The sequence below is a fragment of the Anopheles merus genome, chromosome 2R, assembly GCF_017562075.2.
Source record: "Anopheles merus strain MAF chromosome 2R, AmerM5.1, whole genome shotgun sequence".
NCBI lineage: Eukaryota > Metazoa > Arthropoda > Insecta > Diptera > Culicidae > Anopheles > Anopheles merus.
This window is the reverse complement of record NC_054082.1, coordinates 27,441,648-27,464,040: the sequence shown is the minus strand read 5'-3', so window position 1 is coordinate 27,464,040 and position 22,393 is coordinate 27,441,648. Positions and strand designations below refer to the sequence as shown.

At 43.9% G+C, this 22,393-nt stretch overlaps 1 protein-coding gene across 1 annotated transcript; it reads right to left on the bottom strand.

The window, feature by feature from the left end:
• Window positions 1–942: 942 nt before the first annotated feature.
• Window positions 943–22,320, bottom strand: LOC121588293 (SLIT and NTRK-like protein 4). The gene is made up of 2 exons (XM_041906048.1): window positions 21,273–22,320; window positions 943–3,394 (listed from the first exon to the last, which is right to left on the bottom strand). Exons 1-2 carry the CDS (start codon window positions 21,273–21,275, stop codon window positions 2,186–2,188), a joined length of 1,212 nt encoding a protein of 403 aa, XP_041761982.1. The 5' UTR covers window positions 21,276–22,320; the 3' UTR covers window positions 943–2,185.
• Between the last annotated feature and the right edge of the window lie 73 nt (window positions 22,321–22,393).

Sequence of the window (22,393 nt, the reverse complement as noted above, 5' to 3'; positions counted from 1 at the left end):
AATAAATTACAGTTACTTGTTCAGTCTTCATATTTATAATAAATTGAGCAGATAAAATGGTGAGATAAATATCAGGGTCCCCTTATGGAACAATCATTTCAATTTCGTTAAATACTTGATACATCTGTTTGTATCATTAAGAAAATTTATGAAAATCTCTTTCGAGCAGCTGCATTGCCTGGCAGACGGTGAGCGGTAACTGGTAACCTGGGGCACCATTGTCTGAAGTTCTTTCAATCGCGTTCAATTATATAAACTTAAATGACTATTTCTAGCAGCGAACTAAAAAGAAGAAGCTGCTTTCTTTTCGTACCATGGTTTACTAACCATATCTATCCACACTACCAATGGCAAGCCTGCACTTTAGTAGTATGGTTGGACATGGCGCACAGTTTTAACACCAACTAAGAAGAATAATGTGTGAGGTAAACGAAGGATATTCTGTATTGCTATTCTTGAAGTATTTTTTTTGAACAAACATTTTAAAATTTTTGTATGTTTTGGAAAATCGTTAAGCGATTTGTAAAAAAGGTTTGTTTCAAAAGTATTATTATTAATTTTAGAATGAATTAAAGGTGGTATCATTAAAACTCCAAAAATTGTTAATATTTTTCATTTGATGCCTGCTAAACAATATATAAGGAAGAAAATTATATATGTTTCACATTATCAAGTATGTTAATCCATAATCTCGTGTAATATAATCAATATGAATGTACATTGACAATTAATCAGCAACATACATCTCAACTTCGAAAAGAATGCATAAAAAGTACTACGACATATGTTTTATATTATTTTAAGATAAAAGCAAGAACATTAAATAATGACTATACTTTAACAATTTAGATAAGGAAAAACATTTTCAACTTACCGTTCGATGCCTGTACAACGGAATAATAAATAAAACTTTCACCATGATTGTGCAAAACCAGTAATGGCTAGTGTTAGTGTTGGCTTTATTTAAAAGTTTTCTTTTCACTACCGTCCTATTCCGCTACTAATCAATCATACAAATACATCCGTAACGCTAGGGGATAAGTACGAGCATATGGGTTGTTTTTTAGCCGTGTTGTTCATCACTCTTTGATTTCCATTTCCGTTCTCCATCCAACTACTGAGTACGTCATCCGTACGAGTTCTACAATTCCATCGGGTTGTTTTTGTTTTACTATCTACAGTGCTGCACAGTTTGATATCGTTAATTTGTTCGCTTGGATTCATAGTGTATTTGTTCTGTTGTAGAGTCGCTTTCATGCCCAAAACTTTGTTTAACAGTCAATTGCCATTAGCAGTTAGAGCAGTTTAACTAAACGGAAAATCAGTTTCTAGCTTTTGTTTCAAACATTTTGGCGAATGATCCCTATTATACCATTCGTGGAAGAGGCGAATGGAAATCGTTACACCACGGCTAATCACAGGGCGATCGTGTTTTGTCGAGTAGTTTCATTCGATTAATCGGTTTGGATATGTTATGCTTTGATGTGTGTGTGTGTGCGTTTTCTTTTTTAATTTTTGGTTATAATCTATCAAAATAACATTCATCTGGATTTCCTTTTCTATGTGTTTATCATTCGATCTAGCTTAATTTTGGGGACTCTATGATTTCTATCATTGTGCGCACATGGATGTGTTAACTATTAGTAAATTACCAAAAATTCAACAAATAAATGCAGCCTAACTTTCTATCATAATGTGTTTAAAAAGATCATTTTAAACATCCATTTATAACTACATGATGACATGTGTTTCTTTTTAACCTTCGCGAGTCATTCCCTCATCGGTACGTAACGCACAATTCTTGCAATCATTTAAACCTCTTAGCATTATCATTACTTTTCATGACAGCTCAGCCTAATATTTTACCATACTAGCAATCCTTTTTGGAAAATAAGTCTACATTTTTGTATGATATTCTTTTTCTTCCTGCTGGAAACAAATTACCTAGTAACATTGCATCGAGCGTGTAACATCCTTCAACTAGAAACATAACGACCATTATCCCTCCCGTCTGTCCAAGCTGCCTGCTCTGCTTGAGCAATCCTTCAATCCCCTATTTCCACACTGTTTAACGAAATCTACTAGTCTACACGGTTCAGTTTTCACCCCCTTTCCGCTCATCGGCGCGGATCTAGACATGCTCCAGTAGTGGCAAATTGCACCGCACGTCAATCGATGCGCTGCATCATACGTACTGCTCGGGCGCTTCCTCGTCCTTGATCGTCGTGTAGTGCACCTTCTTCGAGACCGAATCGACGACCGGTGTCAGCAAACCGCGCAGCTTATCCTTGCTAACGTACAGCAGCCCACCGACGAGGGCCAGCAGCACACAGCTCAGGCAGACGAGCACAAACACGAGCGTGGTAGTGTGACCGGTAGCACCGCCAGCGCCACCCACCGCCGTCAGCTGCTTCCGACAGCGGCCCACGTTCAGCGTGCGGATCGGTTCGCGCACCTGCCGATTCCGCATACACACCAGCCCGTCCCGGTTGCGCACGGTAACGTTCGTGCGGTCGAGCCAATCGTACAGCGGGTACAGCCCGCAGTCGCACACGAACGGATTGTACGTAAAGTCCACGGTCAGCGGGGTGGAACGACCGGGCTGTGCCTGTACCGCGTCGAGCAGGGCCAGATCGCGCGTCCGCACCGTTTCGAACCGGTTGCGCTCGAGATCGAGAAAGCGGAGCCGGGGCATGCAGCTTAGGTTGAAGTTCAGCTCGGTGAGCAGATTGTCGCCGAGATGCAGATCGAGCAGGGACGGCAGATCGCAGAACACGCGCTTATCGTTAAACTGCACAATTTCGTTCTGCTCCAGGTGCAGCTTTACCAGCTTGGTGAGATTGCTGTTCACGAAGATGTCGTGCAGATCGGCGGACAGTTCGGCCGACGTGTTGTCGGCGAATGCGTTGGTCAGGTGCAGCTCCTGCAGGTTGATAAAGTTGGAGAACACGCGCGGATGGTGGTGATTAAACTCCTCGTCGTCGTACCGGGAGATGCTGAGATTGTTGTGGTTCAGTATGAGCCGGCGTACGTTCGACACGTGGTGGTACGACTTGCCCCGTATCTCGTGTATGTGGTTGTTGCTCATGTCGACGATCGTTAGGTTGACGAGATCGTTCAGTGCACCGAACACGTTCCATGGCAGCTCCTCGACAAAGTTGCCGTTAAAGATGACCACCTCCGTCTGGATGGGGAGCCGCTCGAGCACGAGCGTATCCCGGAAGCCGGTGTTGGTGCAGTTGACCACGTACTGTGTGCGGTAGTTGTACAGCTGGTAGCCACAGCTACACTTGCCCCGGAAGTCCCGACCACAGTCGTCCGCCACGGTAAGCGTTGCCAGGAGGGCTAGCAGCAGCGGCACCAGCAGGGCTCGTATCCTTCGTAGTTCTGCCATCTACAACGAAAGACAATGTGGGAATACGTTTAAGTACAGTCGTTTGCGATAACCATGATGCAAAGCTACATCACATTTGCCAGTTTAATTGGTGGTGATGAGTAAAAGTGATAATATTATTTCATTAAAATGTGGAATAGAACTAATATGAGTTTTATTTATTTTAAAATTGAAAAAGTAAAAGTTTTCCTTTCAGAATAAGCGCCTGCTGGTATGCAATGTGATATATTGCTCCTTTTCATTGACTAGTTTTGGTTAACATTAATTTTGTTTTTGATCACAAACGTTGAAAATAAATATTTGAAATATATAATGAAATAGTTAAGTGATAAAACAATAAATAAAACAATACAAGCGCATCATTTTTCTTGTCCAAACCTGTCTACAATTGGCCCAAGAGCAACGTTCATCATGCATTCCATTTACCCCTAAATGTAGGCAATATAAGGACATCACATTGCTCGAAAGTATACCGCTCATCTTTCTTTAGAAAAAAAATATTAAAAAAATTATAAAAATTTAAAAAATTGCTTCCATTACTCTACAAAACTACCTGTTTTTAAAGTAGTAAAGAAGTTATCGTAAAACTTATTCTTAAATCATCACATTCCTGCATTAAAATCAATAGCAGTCCAATCCTACCCAAACCATCTGTACACATTTGATTCATTCACATTCGAGAGCGAATAAAAATGCCAATTCCTTTGCAGCACTTCAAACAGTTTGTGAAATCACCACCAACCGTATCGCAACCCAATTGGAATGTTTCGCCAAAACGTGTGCCAGAATGTTTCACATTTTATTTCTCGTTCTGAGCATGAACCATCACACGATGTGGCAGAAGCACAGCCAGCCCAGTGGTACAAACTACAGCTCGTCAAATTTGGCATTTTTGGGTAGAATGAATGCGCTACCCTCTTTTCGACACGGATACAATTATATTATGTTTGTGAAAGGGGTGCGCGTGATAGAGAATGAGCCAAACCAACTGTGCGCTTGATTAATTGGTATCCTTGTTGAAAGCAACTGCTTGTTGAACCGTATCCTGGTAATGATTTCAGAGTGTATGAATGTAAATATTATGCAATGTACGAATTGTGTGCAGAGCAAATCTGCAAACAGCACTTTATTCGTTACGTTTGCTCAATAAAGCCCGGAAGCGTGTTGAGTTGATTTAAGCTCAAACGAGATAAGTTAACATTATTAAAAAATTCTTTTTTTAAATCAAATAATAATGGATAGCCGTGCACTCAACAGGCAAAATTGAATGCAAACTTGCTTTTCAATGTTATAAAACGAGCTCTCATTAAACCAAACTACACAACAACGGCAGCATGAAAATAACAAACTAATTCCAAACAATTGATTTACTGTCAACGGTACGTGACTGATTGGCGATGCTACAGCAGGACTAACCAACCACCTGACTTCATAAAATTGGCCAACCCTTTCATCCTGGTTCACGGAAAGAGGGTTTTTGTACTTTTACCTTTTCATAATTACCGGCTCATTTGTACCGAGCACGTGGTTTGGTCCGACCTCAACGGAACAACGCAAATCAGCCCCCTTCCCTACACACACCCACACACACACCCGTAACAAATCAGGTCATCGATCGATCGTGTTGGTTTGATTTAGGTTTAGGTGAACTAAACAAAAACGCTCCCCCCCCCACCCCCCCGTGCACACTAATTTGATGTGTCGGCAGCGCGTAATAATCGTTTTGCGGCCCCAAATTGCGACATGTGTGGCGGCGGTGTGTGGCTGTGGCCGTGTCGGTAATGAATTTTTCATGCGAATTATCCTTCACCCTTCGAGCACACACCCCATCCAAATACACCTCCTTCGGGCGAGGGGTCGGAAAGGTGTGCGAGGAACTTCTGTCCGGGGGGATTGGGGGGGGGGTGTTTTAGTTATAGCTTTTTAGTTCAACCTTGCCGAAAACGAGTCACTGAATATTTTAAGACAGTGTGGTGGGGATCTGTGCGCAGAGCACACATTTGCAGGATGCAACACGGAGAAAGGGTAGGCATTTTCTCCATTATTTTCTCCTGATTTAGAGGAGCTTTCGCGCAAATAAGTGTACATTGTACTGCGCTGCTTGGCGGGGTGGTTCAACATTGAACCCTTGCTCAGCATCGTTTGAGATTGGAGCGGGCGGAAGGGCGTAGAGCCGTTTTATGCATAATTTTTGGCTATAACACTTTTCCATCGTTCACTCGTATGCTAGGCTGAAGGTTAATTAAAATAACAATATCTCAATCCTCGGTTCGGCTGCGACAGCGGGTGGCTTCATCGGTCAACCTGGCGGTTCAGCCCAAACACAGACCTTTGCTGGTCTTCGCCCGCCAAACTGTTCGCATCATTTTTAGCCTGTTGTTTAATCCGCCACGACACCAACATGATGAAAACGATGATGATGATGATGATAGAACGATAGAACCCTTCTCAAGTTCGAACCCGGGCCTCGTGCACCAGAAAAAAAGAAAACAAACAATATGATGGGGTTATGCAGGGTAGATGAAATGCTTGAAACTTCTTCATCAAGTTGGCGGTAGAAGAAAACTGGGCGAAATGTATTGAAGCACAGATGCTTTTTGATCCTACGAAAATAACCACACACACACACACGCACATATATGTCCGCACTCGCCCACATACGCTCACAATACTCCACCGGGGCGCTTGATGGTTCGATCATTCGTAGATGTAGAACCATCGCTTAAAGATGCGGAAGGAGTTTAAGTTTATTAAAGAAAACGTACACGAAGTTTAATTGGCAAAATTCAAAGAAAGGGTTTGCCACGGCCACCACAGCCGGCGGGACACCTTCCCCCACCTTTTCCCATGCGGGTGATCAACGAACCTATCTCTTGTGTGCCGTCGGAGCAGCGGAAAACCCGGGCATTAGCCGGCAACGTCAACGATGATGCTGTTAAGAACGATGATGACATAGGTTGGAATTTGTTGGCGGTTTGGGGGTTTTCCATTTTCTGAAATCCCTTTCATTTATGTGAACGTAATGGGCGACTTTAACGTCTTTTTTTCTAAAGGGTTTGCTTAAACGTTTCGCAGCGTATGTTTTGCTGTTCTTTGACGGATATCAAACATAAGCAAGTGAGTGCTCCTTTAGATGGAATGACTTTGTGTGATATTTAAATAGTTCAATTATTATAAAACTAATTAATTTAATTTAAAAACAAAGAGTTTACAGCCGTTGCCGCTAAATTTCGACTCTAACTCACCTATTTTGGTCTCAAAGGCTCTGATTTTTGACAGCGTGTTACAATGTTTGCCTCAAAGGCATCAATTTTTGTCTTTAAGGCATCAATTTTTGACTGTGAGTCAATCGCTTTATTTACAAAATTTAACGTTCTTTCGGAAACTGTGTGTTTCAAACTTATTAAAATTAAGTTAAGTAGTGAATAATTTTATTAATTGAATTGAAAATATAACTATTTCTATGCCTATTTTGGAAGTCTTGGAGGAGTGAAAAAAATTAGCATATATTTTCAGGTCTAAACAATGGTAAGAGAATGATTATATTTTCATAATTTTTTTTTTTCAAAAAACAAAAAAAATATACGGTCTTTGTGTTGCTTGTGTGATTAAAAATTACAATTAGCAGAAATCTGCTCAAATGCCCCGTAAAATTACAATGTTTCCTACAAGCGCCAAAAATGTATGCGCACTGTCAAAAATTGATGCCTTAGAGGCAAAATTAGGTGGCAACGACTGTATCTAAAAAGTATATTAAATGTAAACATTATGGCGACTATTGAAAGCAATTATTAAATTAATAATATCGTATTAAATACATGTGTTAAATACAGGCGATCCATGCAAGCTTTTGGCCTATAAGAGCTCCATGACACTCAGAAGCTATAACAATCAACAGGGACCTTACGAAAAAATTGTCCAATGTCGCACACTCTTGCCTGATTTCGATGTATCAGCAATTTGTAGACATGTAAAACTTGCCCATAAAATGGCTAATGGATGTGATCTTATCTAAAGTACTTAAATACCAAATATTAAGCATTATATTCTTCAATATCATGACTTTTTGTAGAATTACAATAATGTGACATTCATACTTAAATTAAATATTTATCATTACACAAATATTCATCACTACATATAGCTGTACTATCCATTTGGTAAGACACTGTAGATTACTTCCCAAGTGATTTACTGTGTTTGTACGGTGTGAAAGAAACTAAAAATCACACACTTAATGCTACAAGCTTAAGCAAAAAACTGAAATCAAAAATACAAACGATAAGCCGTAGAACATAACAAAAAGGCCAGCTTATGGCATCGCTCCAATTAAGCTGTAAATCTGGTACGATTTACAAAATCCACCATTATGCGTTGCAAACCAGGACCAGTCCTTGGAAACAACTAAAGTCTGCTAGATTATTTGCCTTTATTTTGGTGCCCCCAAAAGACTCACCCCCACGAGTCACTGTCTCTTTCCATGGCGACCTGTAAAGCTGCCTAGAAATAGTACAGGATCTCCAACTCCAACACTCTATTGTCTAGCGATACCCAGAGCATCCTTCGCATCAAACACACGTACACACCAACAATTACAACCGACTGCCGACACACCGGAACGGCAGGGAGCGATCCACCGAGCCCAAAATTCCACCCAAAAGCATCCCCCATCCCGACAATGCCAACGGCCACGGCTGCCTTGCCGAAAGGGGTAAACACCGTACGGCTGGGGGCAGCATCTAGCCAAAGCTCCTGTTTGAAACTTTAATGAAAAACCGGAAAACAATGCCCGAATCGCATAAGAGAGAGAGAGAGAGAGAGGAAGAGCGCGCGCTGCCCAAGAAGGTGTAGCCAACTTTTGCTTAGTTTTACGTGCACGCTTTTGGTTAGCAAGAGGGAGAGTGGGTTAGGTGTAGTCTTTTGGGACTTTCCGCCGGCTCGAAGATCCCACAGGCAGGAAGGTAAAAAGGTGGTGTGGGGGGAGGGGGGCGGGTTTGCGTCGCTTCCGGGGCGCCGAGGGTATCCTCGTACATGCCGACCCGGTGTGGATAATGCCCAAGGTGCCCGGCTCGGTGAAACGAAATTTGTCGGCATCTTCCACAAAACCCTCCAACACAGCTTCTCCTAGTGGCGGCGGAATGCGGAAGTTGTGCGAGTGAACGCGACGAAGAACGGTTTCCGGTCCCGGTATTTAGCAATGCAAACTAAAACGAAATAATGTAAATGAAGAGAACATCCTGCACGGGCACAGCAAGCACATTCAGCGCGCACTGTACGGAGGTTTCCCGTACATTTTCGGGGGATGAATCGAGGGTGCAAGAAACGCAGCCCACCACAACCACGGATGTGGAGCATTTGTTTCCGGCTTTCGAATCTATTCTAGCTCCGTGGTTCCGAATGCCCAACGGTAGGCTGAAATTATGCTTCCCACTGTGGCGGACTGCGGATGGTCCGCAAAGGCTGCAAACACATCCACACTCCGTCTGAAAGAATGTTTATTCGGTGAAGATGGTACAATTCCAACCGAAAGACCAGCGGCACCGAAAGAGTTGCAAACAAAAGAATAGCAATCCCTTTTTGCAAAAGCTTCCTATTTTTTGCGATTAAAAAAAGTCCAAAGAGTGGTGAAAGAAGGGAGGGGGGCAGCAAAACAGCCCAAACAAGTTCACCTTGACGCCCGCGCTCGTGCGCAATAGATGGAAGCGCATGGTACTTTGTACGCTTGCACGTGTCTGCATTCAGTGCGACAGGAGGCGGTGCCGCACGCCCGCGTACGCTGCGTTTCGACCGTACTTATGCCGGCGTGATGGTGGTGCGTGGTTGTGGTTTTTTCCCGTGCCGGCCGGTGAGTAGTGTTTGGGGTGTGCATCCTTTTCGACCCGGCCGAAAGGAGAAAAAAAAAGATGGACATGTTGTTCAAAGTTTTAGCCTTTTTCGATGAACCCTACCGGGTTGTTTTGAGCCACCGAGTGGAACGATAATGCGGGTAAGTAGAAGAAAAAAAAACTCCCCCCCCCTCAGATAAAACTCCTAAAAACTTTACCATCAAACTATGTGCGAGAGAGTGTGTGTTTGTGTGTTGTTTGTGTGGGATTATTTTGCGTGTGATGATGGTGCCAAGCTAGTACGTTCGATGCGAACCAGTGCCTGTGTAACATCGTGAACGCTAGACAGGTTGAGATAGATTTTAAAAAGGCGGAGAAGAAAAAACGGAGCAGGTAAACTGGTTGGCTTTGAGGCCGAACTGCCGACCGGGGTTGGGACATCATTTGCGTTCGCCAGTCATGAAATTACCGGCCGGAAATTTGCTGGAACGGAAATTAGATAGATTAAGTGGTGAAGGGCGGCACTGGAACTGTCGAGCGGTGGAATGGGAGGATGGAGAAGGGACGACAGAAGCTACGCTGGAACATCAGGGCTGATGTGTGTTACAAACTCGAGGGTAAAAATCAGCCCGACAAACTGTTGCTGCTTCAGTCAATCGTACCTTGGCGAAAGGGATATTTTGGGAATGTAAAACGCCCTTCTGTACTGTGCTTGCTCAATTCATGCTGCAAATATGTGGATGCACAATCGGGGTTTATTGTAAATTATGCTTCTTCATACACGATTAATGCATTGATAATTGGCGAAACAAGCCGGTCTCGTAGTACAGTCGTCAGCTCGCAAGACTACACAGGGTTTTCAATGATATTGTTGACATGTTCAGCGAGTTGTTGATTCGCTCGAGCATATAATTGACTCTTTCAGCGAGATATTGAATTGTTCAGAAGCAGGGGTTTGTTGACCTTTTGATAAGAATGATGGAAGCTGCAGCCCAAGTGGTACGAAAGTGCTACAGAATCGCTGAACATGTCAACGCCTACTTCCGAACAATTCTATATCTCGCTGAAAGAGTCTTTTATATGCCTGAACAAAACTACAACTCGTTGAACGTGTCTATATAATACTCGACAACCCTGTATTGTGTGCTATGTATGTGTCACTGGCGCACGGGTAAAAGTAAAAATTAACCCTTGTCGGCATTGCAAAACGCCTGAATGTATGCAATAGTTTGTGGATTTAAAATAGGGATTTTTTATGTGTAAATTTCAAACACGCTCTGAAGGGATATTTTAAAATAAGCAAGTAAATAATAAAATCAATAATATGTATAAAATGATAAATAAAATATCACACAGCAACAATAAATAATAATTTGTAGCCCACGAGTTCCTATGCCAATGCAAGTACAGCACCGACGAAGGTTACTTTTTACAATACTAGTAAATACTGTTTTGCAATGAAATTCAACCCTTGCACAATACTAGTAAATATACATATACAAAAATCATAAACGTATGGTAAAGTGCAACGCAACACAATCTTAAGCAAATGTTTGCTGCAAACCGTTTTTCGTTCTACGTTCATATCGTCGTACATTCGCTAATTACATATGTGATGCTCGTTTACAACACACTCTTCTAACGGAATTTAAAAATACAGAAAACCATTCTAGCCAGACTTTGAGTGTCCTTAGTCCTCAGTCGCTCTCTTCCTCTCCTACAGCAGCAGCTGCTTCATTACCACGATTTTAGCTGCTTTGTTACACTCTATCGTGCCGGAGATGAAGCAAAGTGTTTAACGCGAGTGTTAGTAAATGCCCTAACCCGGGGACCACCGCTCATGCCGTCGAATGTGGGTTAGGTGAGTGGGAAGAAGCGAATGAAAAATGTGCTCCACCGTAAGGAAAGCATGTCGATTACTCTTCAGCGACGTGACGCGTCCACCCGTGACGAACGACAAAATTCTACACCCACTGCACAAGCTGTGAACGAGCACAGCTCACAGGAAGGAACCCGATGGGGGGGGGGGATGTGTGGCAGCAACCCGGGGACAGCCAACAGCCATCTCGGAAAGGGCACCGCGCATTCTCGAGCTAATCTCGGGCCGTAGAATGGTCGCTGGCAAATGGCGCTGAGAAGCGTTAACCCAAGATGCACCACGGAGCCCAAAAGTGCCCGGGCAGGGCTTCGGTTTACACTCAACGTGGTGTTCCGCTTTTGCGGTTTAGGTTTTCGTCGCCACCTCAGTGATGGTGTTCCATTTTGCGAAAAGGCAATGGTTTGTAACGAAATTTGTGCCATGAGGTCGGGAGTTTAGTGTTTGTGTGTGTGGGTGTACGTATGCTCGCTTTTAATCTTCCGGTCGTGCACTGTTGGCCTTGTCGAGGGGTGCGAAATTGTACACTCAGGGTGTGCGTGTTCATGTGTAGGAAGGAATGGTTTAGTGTGGGTCATAGGGTTGAGTCAAGACGCGTGAGGAAAATTGGTTAATTTTTCATACAACATGATGAGATGCTTCGGTTCTGCATGTTGTGCCATGATAAATGTTCATTTCTCATTGCACGATATAGCATGTAAGTATGCAGATCGGATTTAAAATCTGCAAAAAAATTAATCTTATGCTTCCTTTATGCATATGGTTTATGCCATTACGTAGCAATAGCAACAACAACAAAAAAATAATTTATTGTTAACTTATTGCAAACGAAATCTAGTCGAATTATAGTCTAATGATTTTTGTCTGATGATGAGTTTGTCTGAAATGATAAAAGTGATATAAACAAGATTCAGTGAGCTTTGTTTCATACAAAAAAAAAACACATCAGTTTGAAACCGTATTCAAAATATCTCAACAGAACCATAGTTTATGATCAGTAACCAGGCAAATAAAATATTAAAATAAATAATAATAATTATAATAATAATCATAATTTGAAAAAATAAATAATAATAATAATAAAATAAAAAAATATACCAAATTTAACAATAAAAAAGCAATAATAATAATAACAAAAAGAAACTTTGGCTGCATTTGCCGTGGACCACGTCATTTTATGGCTAAAATGGTCCATACAAGTCCAGCCTTGCAAAACGCCTAAATGTATGCAATGAAGATTTAAAAGAATTTTAATCAGGAATGTCAAACTTGTTTTGGGTCGCGGGATGGATTACAGTTAGAAAATATTCCCTCGGGCCGCTATTAAGAGGAAGGGTGGGGGAGGGGGTGAAGAATGAAGTAAAGAGCTTTATACATGCCGATACATGCTTTCCAAACTGTCCAGAAAACCAAAAAATTGTTGAAAATATGAGGAGCCTGTCTTTGCGGTGCCACCGCTTCTAAAACGACTACTAAAACACATCCTACATACCGTATTTGCGAATACCTAACTTAACACGCCTTTAACTTACTGCACTATTCGTTAATCGAAACAACTAAAACTGATTATTGAAACGCTTTCTAAGCGGATCTAAAGTAGCACACCCCTTTTCTGGTCTAATAATGTACAATGTCTTGTGGCTTCATTCAAATAACTATTTCATTTTGTTTCACTGTTCACTAAACATGTTTCCAGCAAGTTTATTGCTCAAAATAAGAATAAAATTACTGGCATTGCTTTGCATTTTGTTCCACTGTCTACCATGTATCTTCAAAACTCATACCAACAGATGCAACACATGATTCAACTATACACAGAACGATTTTGACAACGACCGATGTGGCAACGATAAAAGCCCGTAGAGCTTCCAACATATGTTCATGCGCTATTACTTCATACTAACCTTCCGTCACCGTTTTTTTTTGCTACTCTCCCCCCCCCCCCTTTTCCCTTAACTTTCTAGTACGGACTTTACAGTGATAAATTCTCTGCATCATAACCAATCTCATACAACCAGCGCCCTTTGGGCTACATTGACCAAATGCTCAATGTTTCTTATCGCTCGCATTGGGCCGCTCAGCTCAACACCGTTCAACCGGGTGGCACAGCACAATCGTACACGTCCCCGGGGCACGATTAGGACTCCTTAATGATGCACCTTCTTCCCTTCCCCAGCGTGCGTGCGTTTCACGGAACCCCACCGAAACAGGGACGAGGAAACAAAATGTGGAAGTTCTAACACTGTGGACACTCTTGAAAGAGCAGAAAAAACACACACACACACGGTTCGTTTTTATTCACTATTGGCTCTGGGAAAACATTTCCCAGCCGCCTTTCACTAACAAACCATTACCCTAGCCGGGTGGACACAAAGACGGAGTTTATTTGCTATGCTGCCATGTTGTTGTAGCTCAGGCGTTTTTTTTTTTGTTTTCTCCTCTTTTTACTGTCAACAATCATACCCCTTTCCCTGGTCACCCGTGGGACGACTTTAATTCTTTGTTAGTTGTTGTTGTTTTTTTCCTAACGTCCCTCCCCCCCTTTCCCCACTCACTGGGTACCATTTGTTGAGTGTTTTTATTTTCCGTACGCGTCACAGCATTTCCCATTTCCCACCAATGCAAACGCAACTGGAAGCGAGGGCGAAACGGGCAGGTGGCGGCGGCAGCGGCGGCGGTAAGCTAAACTACGGATTACAAAATACTGACTTCCATTTTCATTTCTCATTCCGGCCTGCGCATTGTTGTTGCTGTTGGTGCCGCTGGTGTAGACAAACACACGCGCACACACACACATGCCCCGTGCCCGCGTCCGCCGTCCGCACGGGAAATTGGGTAGGCTCTGCACACAGCACAATCACCACGGCACGACATCCACATCGCCTTATCCTGACGGGGTCGACCAAAAGCCGTGGAGTTTAGTATTCTTTCAGGCATTTTGTGCCCTTTTTGCCACCCACGGTGGGACGCCATTAGCATATGGAAAATGTGTTCACGTCACCACGCTCCGCTATGGTTTTGCCGTTGGTGCGGTTCGTGTGTCGTTTCACAGGAGCAGTTAATTTGGTCTCCAGTGAGGGCAGTTGCCACAGCCAACGTGGCGCGGCATTCACTTGTCATTTGGGCGGGAAAAAGGCCCCTCAAATCTAGTACGCCATTTGTGGTTCGGCACAGTGCCACGAGTGTGTGTGTGTGTCTCAACCAATGCATACGTGCTTTCCGGTGTGTGTTGTAATGTCACACACTGTAGCGCTGTGGTGAGTGTAATGCAAAATGAAGATCATAATCCGATAGGCATCAGCGAGTGGGAAATGGATGTTCAATTAGGTTCGATTGTTTTCCTATTGGAAATTGATTGTGTTCCAATTTTGTTCGGGACATAAAATTTTGTTTATTTTAGAGGTTTTCCTGTGCCAAAAATTCGGATTTTTTATTAATAAACCCCTGGCAGTACATTTGTATTATTAATTACTTTTTTGATAAAGAAACTAATCTGCAAACACATTAAAATTACCTTTTCTGCAGACCGGTATTTACGTTTTAGGTCTCATCCATTTTATCTTTATGTCTCTCTTTTAGCAGCCCTTTCTTCGCTTGCGATCAGTTTAAACGTCGTTCCCCATAAAAGCCTCATAAAGCACTCAGCCCGGTTCAATTATTCTCAGTGAAATTATGAAGTAATTGAAGTTCATTTTTCTCCACCGTACCACACAACACGCTCTACCGTAGCCACGCGTTCCGGGGTTTTCCCCGGGAGAGAAAACGCTACTCCCAGCGGTCAGCAAACGGGGAGCTAAACCGAGCAGCATTAGGAACCGATTTTCCGACTAACCTCCAGTGATGAGCTGGCAAATTCTCCAAGGAAGCAACCAAGGTACGAACGGTGTAGCGGTTTCTCCCTTTTCTCGTGTAGGTACAGGTTGGGAAGCGAGGGCGCGATGTTGGGAAGCGAGGGTAGCGAGCACACGCCGTGCGAAAAGGGTGGTACTGAGGAACGTGTGCAACGGGGTTTCCCTTTGACCCCGGGCCCGACCAATGTACCGGGGACATGGGATTATAATTGAATTTTGTAGAGAAAATTAATTCTAAGACCGGAACACACGCTTCCGCTACCGAGGAAAACAGTGGGAAACAGTGTGTGGCGGGTCCTCGGCATGGGTCATACGGCAAAGGTTCACGACACCACCACCTTCCGCTTGCCGGTTTGTTGCGGTGGGAAAATGGAAACGAATTAACAAATGCTTCCGGAGCGTTATGTGTGTGTGTGAGAGAGAGAGAAAGAGAGAGCAGGTGATGGAGAAACAGGACGCAGAGGGAACGGTCCTTCCGAGGATCTTGTATATGTTGCGATTTAAGTGATTTATTCATCGCTTGTACATTCCTCACCGGACATTGAGATTATGTTTTCATTGTGTTCATCGTTTGCTAGCAGCAGCAGAAGTAGCAGCAGTAGCAGCAGCAGCAGCAGCAGCAACTACCAGGCCGGGTGGTACTATTTTGCGCCGTACCGTTTCTATGGCGCTGGGCTATTTGTACGGAAGATTTCATTTCAAGCTAAGCGTAGATCGGATGAAATGGCGGAAAATGGCCCTAGCTTCCTTCCAGGTACTCGGCTGAAAGTGGAGAGCAATCTAGAAGAGCTATCGCTTGTGGCTGTACCGACTGAAGGGCGGGAGGCATCGTTCGACGCCACAAATCGTGCCGATTCTTCGTACCGAGGATTCTAAAAATGTTTTTCAATTTATGGGAAAAAAAATTGTTCTACGGATAAAAGTATATCAAGTTGAATGCCAAACTGTGCGAATCGAAAATATATCCCGATATATTAAAAAGTAGCTCTAGCGACACTCTCACAAGGTCCTTGGAAAGTTTCTCGTTAGATACTTTTTGTAATACAGGTGACGAGCATGGGAAATCAACGGCGTAACAGGATGACTTTCAATGGTATGTTCTCAGGGGAAAGCCACGTTATTACCGTTCTCCCAAACTCAACTCAAACCCCACGCTCATAACGATTAAGCTATTTTTATATTTCAAGCTACAATTGACGTCCACCAAACACATGTTATGGTTCATTTGTTTTTAATGTGTGTTAAATGTCAACTGTGAAGAATGTGGCTCTTGCCGAGCAGACTTTTTTGACCTACTGGAGCTGATGGAAACAAGGTACTAGTAACGATCATCTTTCAGAGAAAAGTAATGTCTGGAGAGAGTTATTCAGCAAGAAATTGTGGTCCATCAACCGTTTGTGATGTCTACACGTACACGATAGCATGTTGTGTGGTGGCATCAAGAAAGAGGTAGCAATCGAACACTTCTAAGAAGCGTACAATGTGATGGATGGCACAGTGAACGATAGTATCCCATCTCTAGAGATGAAGGTAAAGGTTGTGACATTCTGGAAACTGCGAAAATTTGTGGGGAAAGTGTATTTCATTGTCTGTACAATGCTTCCGATAAAATAGGGCTTAGAGCTTCACGTAACGAGAAGAATGCGAAAATTGTTGGTTCTAAGAAATTTACGAAGAGAAATGAGCTGCCATCTAGAAAGCTCAGCTCACGAGCCGCACTTTATCAAGTGTTGATAAATACGATACATAAATTATTCTGATATTGTGATTAGTGATGGGACGATTAATATCTCAGAAGAGATTCGAATCTTCGAATCACAATCCTGGATGGGATTCAAAGATTCTTTGAGTCCCAATCCTAATCCCAATGTGGTATAGCGTTTTATTCTAGTTTGCAGCGTGGGGGGGGGGGATTAGTTATAGCTGGAATGAGAGGTCATTTTGTTTTACTCCAAATTATTTAACTTTCAGTGCTTACATCATAATTAGTACAGGTCCCCGAGATACGCAGACCTTTGTTAGATATCAAATCAAATAATTTATTTAGTGACTATAACTTCTCATTAAATGCTACATTACATCGCAATCTCAATCGAATCGCAATCCCAAACACAATTGAACCGCAATCCCACTCAGAATCCAGATCGAATTGCAATGCCAATCCCAATTGAATCGCAATCCCAATCCCAATCAGAATCCCAATCCCTATCAGAATCCCAATCCCAATCGAATCGCAAACAAATCCCAATCCCGATCGAATCGCAATGAAATCCCAATCGCAAAGGAATCTTTTAGGGATTCAAACCCTACAAACGGGATCAGATCCGATCGAATCTTTAAAAAAGTATAAACGTCTTTCTCACACCTCCAATTCTACGTCCAATTTACGTTAATATAGTAGGTCAATCTAATAAGGTTACTGCACGTAATGCTGCAAAGATTCTTGCAATTTCTTCCCCGACGGAAAGTTTGCCCCCGCCCTTACGCCGCCCGAAATGGACACGAACACTGCCAAAGCATCGTGAAACAGCACATCTGCTGGCAGCGAAACCCGGCATTGATATTGAACTTTTAAAACGAACCATAATTGATATGACTTTTGCAATTCGAGCATGAAAATGCACGTTGTTTCACCACCACATTCATGAAAATGAACCAAATACATACCACCGAGTTTTTGCATAGCAAAACAAAATGTCATGAAGCTGTATCGAGCAACAAAAAAAAAACAGAAGAAGCATTTATCATACTACAAGAGACGCAAAGTGACGGACGGAAGTTCAGCGGCGAACGAAATAGAACCATCGAATGCAGCCGCAATGAAGCAAAAGAATGAAACAAAAACCAAAACACAGCCCGAATAGGGAGGATAAACAAAACAGGTTGAAAGAACAAAATGGAGCGGGGGGAACCTCTCATCGGTGCACAATCGTTGTAGTGCGGAGAACATTGCAAAACGACAAAAAAAGCAAATGTGCACAAAAAAAGAAAGAAAGAAAACAAGTACTTCGTGCTTGTCCGTAGCAATAGGCAACGCAACGAATGTCAAAAAAAAAACTTCGAAAAACCAATAAACCACTGGCCGCACGGAACCGCTGCACACAACACTTGTGCACTCGAGCATGCATCGCAAATGAGCAGACGCTAGACTAATGCTAGACACCAGAAGGGACGGGGGAGGGGACGGCGACCCCGCGTGTGCTGCTAAACCGAATCAGCATCCAACTGGCGCGCACTAATTGGACAGATGTGTCGCCTTTAGCGCACGGAGCGCGATAATGGCAGCCGAGCTGAAGTTGACCGCGCCAGCAAAAAGGGAGGAAAAAGGGAGGGGGGGGGGGTATTTTCAAAGTTTTTCCCAGCCCCTTGGAGCCGCTTGGCTAGCGCGACTCACAAGCACGCAAAGCTAATAATGGTGATAATGGTAATGAAGTGCAGACCGATGCACCGATGCGCCGAGGCCAACGGGCGTTATGCTGCGTGTCCAATTTCGAGTCATTGCCGCCGCTCGAACCACGTTAACTATTTTTAACGTGACACAATGGGACCCAGGGGGGGGGGGGGGGGGGGGGGGGTAGGGAGGCAAAACAAAAAAAAGGTCAGCAATGGGGGTCTTATACTGTTACCCCGACTGTTATCCTTCTGCCCCCTCGACTCCCTCGACGGTTCACAGGTTTCGAGCGAGCAACTGCACTCGATGATTTTTGCAATGCAAATGGTGCGCCTATGGGGTGGGGGTTGGTTTTTTTTTTTCGTTTTGTTTTTGGCATGGATGGAAGGACGAAATTGCACTTTTGACGATGGGCCGCCTGGTTGGATCGGAATGGCGTTTAGCGCGCTGGAATGGTGATTGTTCGGTGGGTTGGAAAATATGATAGTTGGAAAAATGTGAAGCGTGATGTGAATGCGCAAGATGACGGATCGAGGGGAAGTGAAGAAGTGGGATGGGGGGGAGGGAGAGGGGGGTTGGGTTCGATGAGCGGTAAGGTTTAAATGTTTGCTCGATGCCGTTATTTGCATTGCAATGGAATAAAATGATTCATTCTTTTTTTTTTTTCATTTACCTAAATTACCATACTCAAATCACAGCCGCAGAGAAAAGCTAGATGAAAAAACTGTGTTTAACATATAAAAATTGATTTTTTTTTTGTAAAGGTTTTATGCATTCTATTCACAATAGAAAAATGTTAAAACGGTTAGAAAGGCTTTACCGGAAACCCACGTTTCTTTTGTAAAATTGTTCTAAAAGTTCAATATTCAAAGCAATGTGTGTAATATTTCTAAAATGGCAATCAGCAGTGCAAAAAAACGCAATACTTATTCAATGTAAAAAAAAGTTAAGCAAATTCATTTTAGCATAAAAATCATCAGACCCTCTACACTGACCCGCTACATTGAACGATCCAAAATTCTAGCATAGACACTTACGGCCATCTGTAGCAGCAAAAAACCAGACCAAATGGTACTCCACCGTCCTCCTCACGCAACCCTTGCCCGAAACCATAACAAAGCCCATTCGGGGCACGTTTGGCTAAGCTTAGAACGCCCTTTTTATGGTCACAACACAGGCACACACACACACACATGTTGCTGCAGAAAAGTTTGCACGGCCATTTCGTAGTTCATACCACGTTTCTCCTGCTGTGGGGGAGCGCGGCTTTTGCGTCGTTCAGAGGTTTTGGCCGTTGTGCATCGCCATATGTGCAGCTTGATGCCCATTTTCGCTCCTTGCCACGCTGTGTGCAGCACGGTGCACTTTATCTCGTGCCTCGCCACCGCCATCTCTTTCGCTCTATGGCTTTGGGGATAAGGGGGGAGGGGGGGGTATTACAAAAAAAACACACACACACATTGGCCGGTTGAGAAGGAAGGCAGAACCAAGCACGAACGACCAACATACAACATAATATGTTCATGTTCAGCAGAAGCTGTCGCGCGCTGCTCGCTGACACACTTACACCACACACGCACACTATCATCAGTATGTGTGTGTGTGTGTGTATTGATGGGGGCTTTCTAAAAAATAAACGAAAGCAATCTGCAACCAACAAGAGCTCGATAGTGCATGAGCGATAAGCAGGTCGGCTTCGGCTTGGATTGGAAAATTGTAAATCGTATTCTGGCTGAATTATGCAGCAGTGAGTTGAGTGAATTTATGCTGATTAGCATGCAGAACGAGTGCAATGAAGCGTTTTACTTAGAAAAAATGGCAATTGAATTTAACGTTTGAACCAAACCAAAAAAAAAAGAGGGAAAAGGTTGCAAATTTGGTGCATTTTTAGACGGTGTAAGCGTTTTTAATTCCTACACATTAGCCTCCATTTCACACTTTACGCGTCATATTTCAGTAAATTCACACACACACACACACACACACACACACACACCTAAAATTATTCACTTTCGCTGCAAATCCGTCGAACAAACACTGCCCCCAGGGCAGGTAAATTTAGACCGACAAGCTAATAAATATGCTATTAAGAATACAACACCCATGAGATCACCCGGGTTTGTTGACTTCATCCGACCAGCGTGCCAGAGGCGCAAAGTAAAAGCAGAAAACTGCCGCAAAAGGTTAGCATGCCCTCAACCTCCTAACAACAGAAGCAGCAGCAGCAGCTGCCCACCAGATGGTGCGTACCAGCGAAGAGTGCAATTTGCCCATCACAAATCTTAGCCGAAAACACAGCCCCACACAGCCCCCCTCCCCCTGGACTTACACACCACCCAGTTGGGGGGGGGGAGGGGGGGGGGGGGTGTTTCGCATTTTTACCCACACAACTGACGGTGAATGCCGCCGTTCAGGCACGACACGAAATGCAGGTTGGTGTAGTGGTTCTGGCGTATCGACACGGAACCGGCTCGCCCACGGTTACCGTCCCCCGTATCTGGCCTTTTTGGGTACGATGGCGCACAGGCACAGGCAAACAGCAAACTGTACCCACACACCCCGTATGTGTGTGTGTGTGCGTGTTTGTGCAGAGCCGCGACCGATCGGGCTCGCAATAAACACAACCAAACTCGCGCAGTGGCTGTGCGAAAACATGCTTCTCATTAGCGAGCGCTTTCGAGCAGAAGCACAAAATTTGCTTTATGTTGGCAGAAATTTGAGAAGCCGGGTTTGAATGCAGAAATTCCAGTGTGTGTGTGTGTGTGTGTGTGTGTGTGTGTGTGTAAGAGAGTGAGAGAGAGAGGGATGATTGCCTTTAAATAAAAACGAGTCACGCGTTTGCAAAAAGCCAACCAATCAAAAGGAGAGAACGAAGAAAAAACACAAGAAAAAAGATATTTTAAGGTAGGACTAATGTTAAACCAATTTAACTTACCATTTTATAATGTTTCGTACAGGTTGAGATGTAAAAAAAGAAACCAATACACACACAAACGCTGGGGGTTTCCTTCCTATGCAGCCGAGCGAATGGTGCGATCTTTCGTTTGCTCCGTCTTATGCTGCATCCGATCGGCAATGATGATCGTCGTCGTCTAACTCGCGGGACAGCACCAGCAGTGACGGGAACGGGGTGCGGTTCATTCAAATGGTGTCATACGTTCGCGTGCGAGCGTTTTTAGAAGAAGCGGTTTACACACCTTTACACGGGCAATGCTGAGGCGAGAAGCATCCACCACTGGACAGACACTGTTTACTTTCTTATTTTCATCTCATTCCATCGAGAAGCAGCACACCAACCTAAGACAAATTTAATTATCTTCCGCAAACACGGTACACTGTGCACTGGGCGCTGGGTTTGATATGTTAAAAAACACACCCACACACATACACACTTGCTGCTCTTTATGTAACAAATAAAGCACCAAAGCACAGATTCTAATAGCCCCACACACTGCACGACACGGAAAGCACGGATTTTCTTCTAATGCATTTTTAATACCGCCAACACTTACGGGAGGAAACTGCGTACACGGAACGGAAACTGGATGTGGTATGACGCACGCATGTACCGCACAGGCTAAAGCTTACAAGCTGCCAGGGCACAATAGAAAGACGCGAGAGCACAGTTCTTGGCCTGGCGCACGATCGAGAGTGGCTTTGCGTGTGGTGAGCGCAACCCCGCACAGCAACCGACGGACGGTCCAAACCTGCTATTCCGCAGCACACGCACACAGAGAGAAGGCAGGTCCCATCCTTTACGCACCCAGTTGCCGCGTAAAGCCTACTGCGATCAACGCGCTGGCACCCCGAGGTGTGTATGCTCACCGTCGTCGCACGTAGGTGTCGAGTTTCTCGAGCCGATGACGATGACGATGATGACGATGATGACCGTGCTCACTACCACACCGGCACACGTACGTGCAGTGGTCTCCGTCCGGTTCGGGCTAGCGGCGGTCACGAACTGGCGATACGGTTGGCCTCCCGCCAAGCTTGCAACATAACACGGCCGTCGCACTGCTTCGCGCGGCTCGCGGAGCGCACACGCAACAAAGCGCG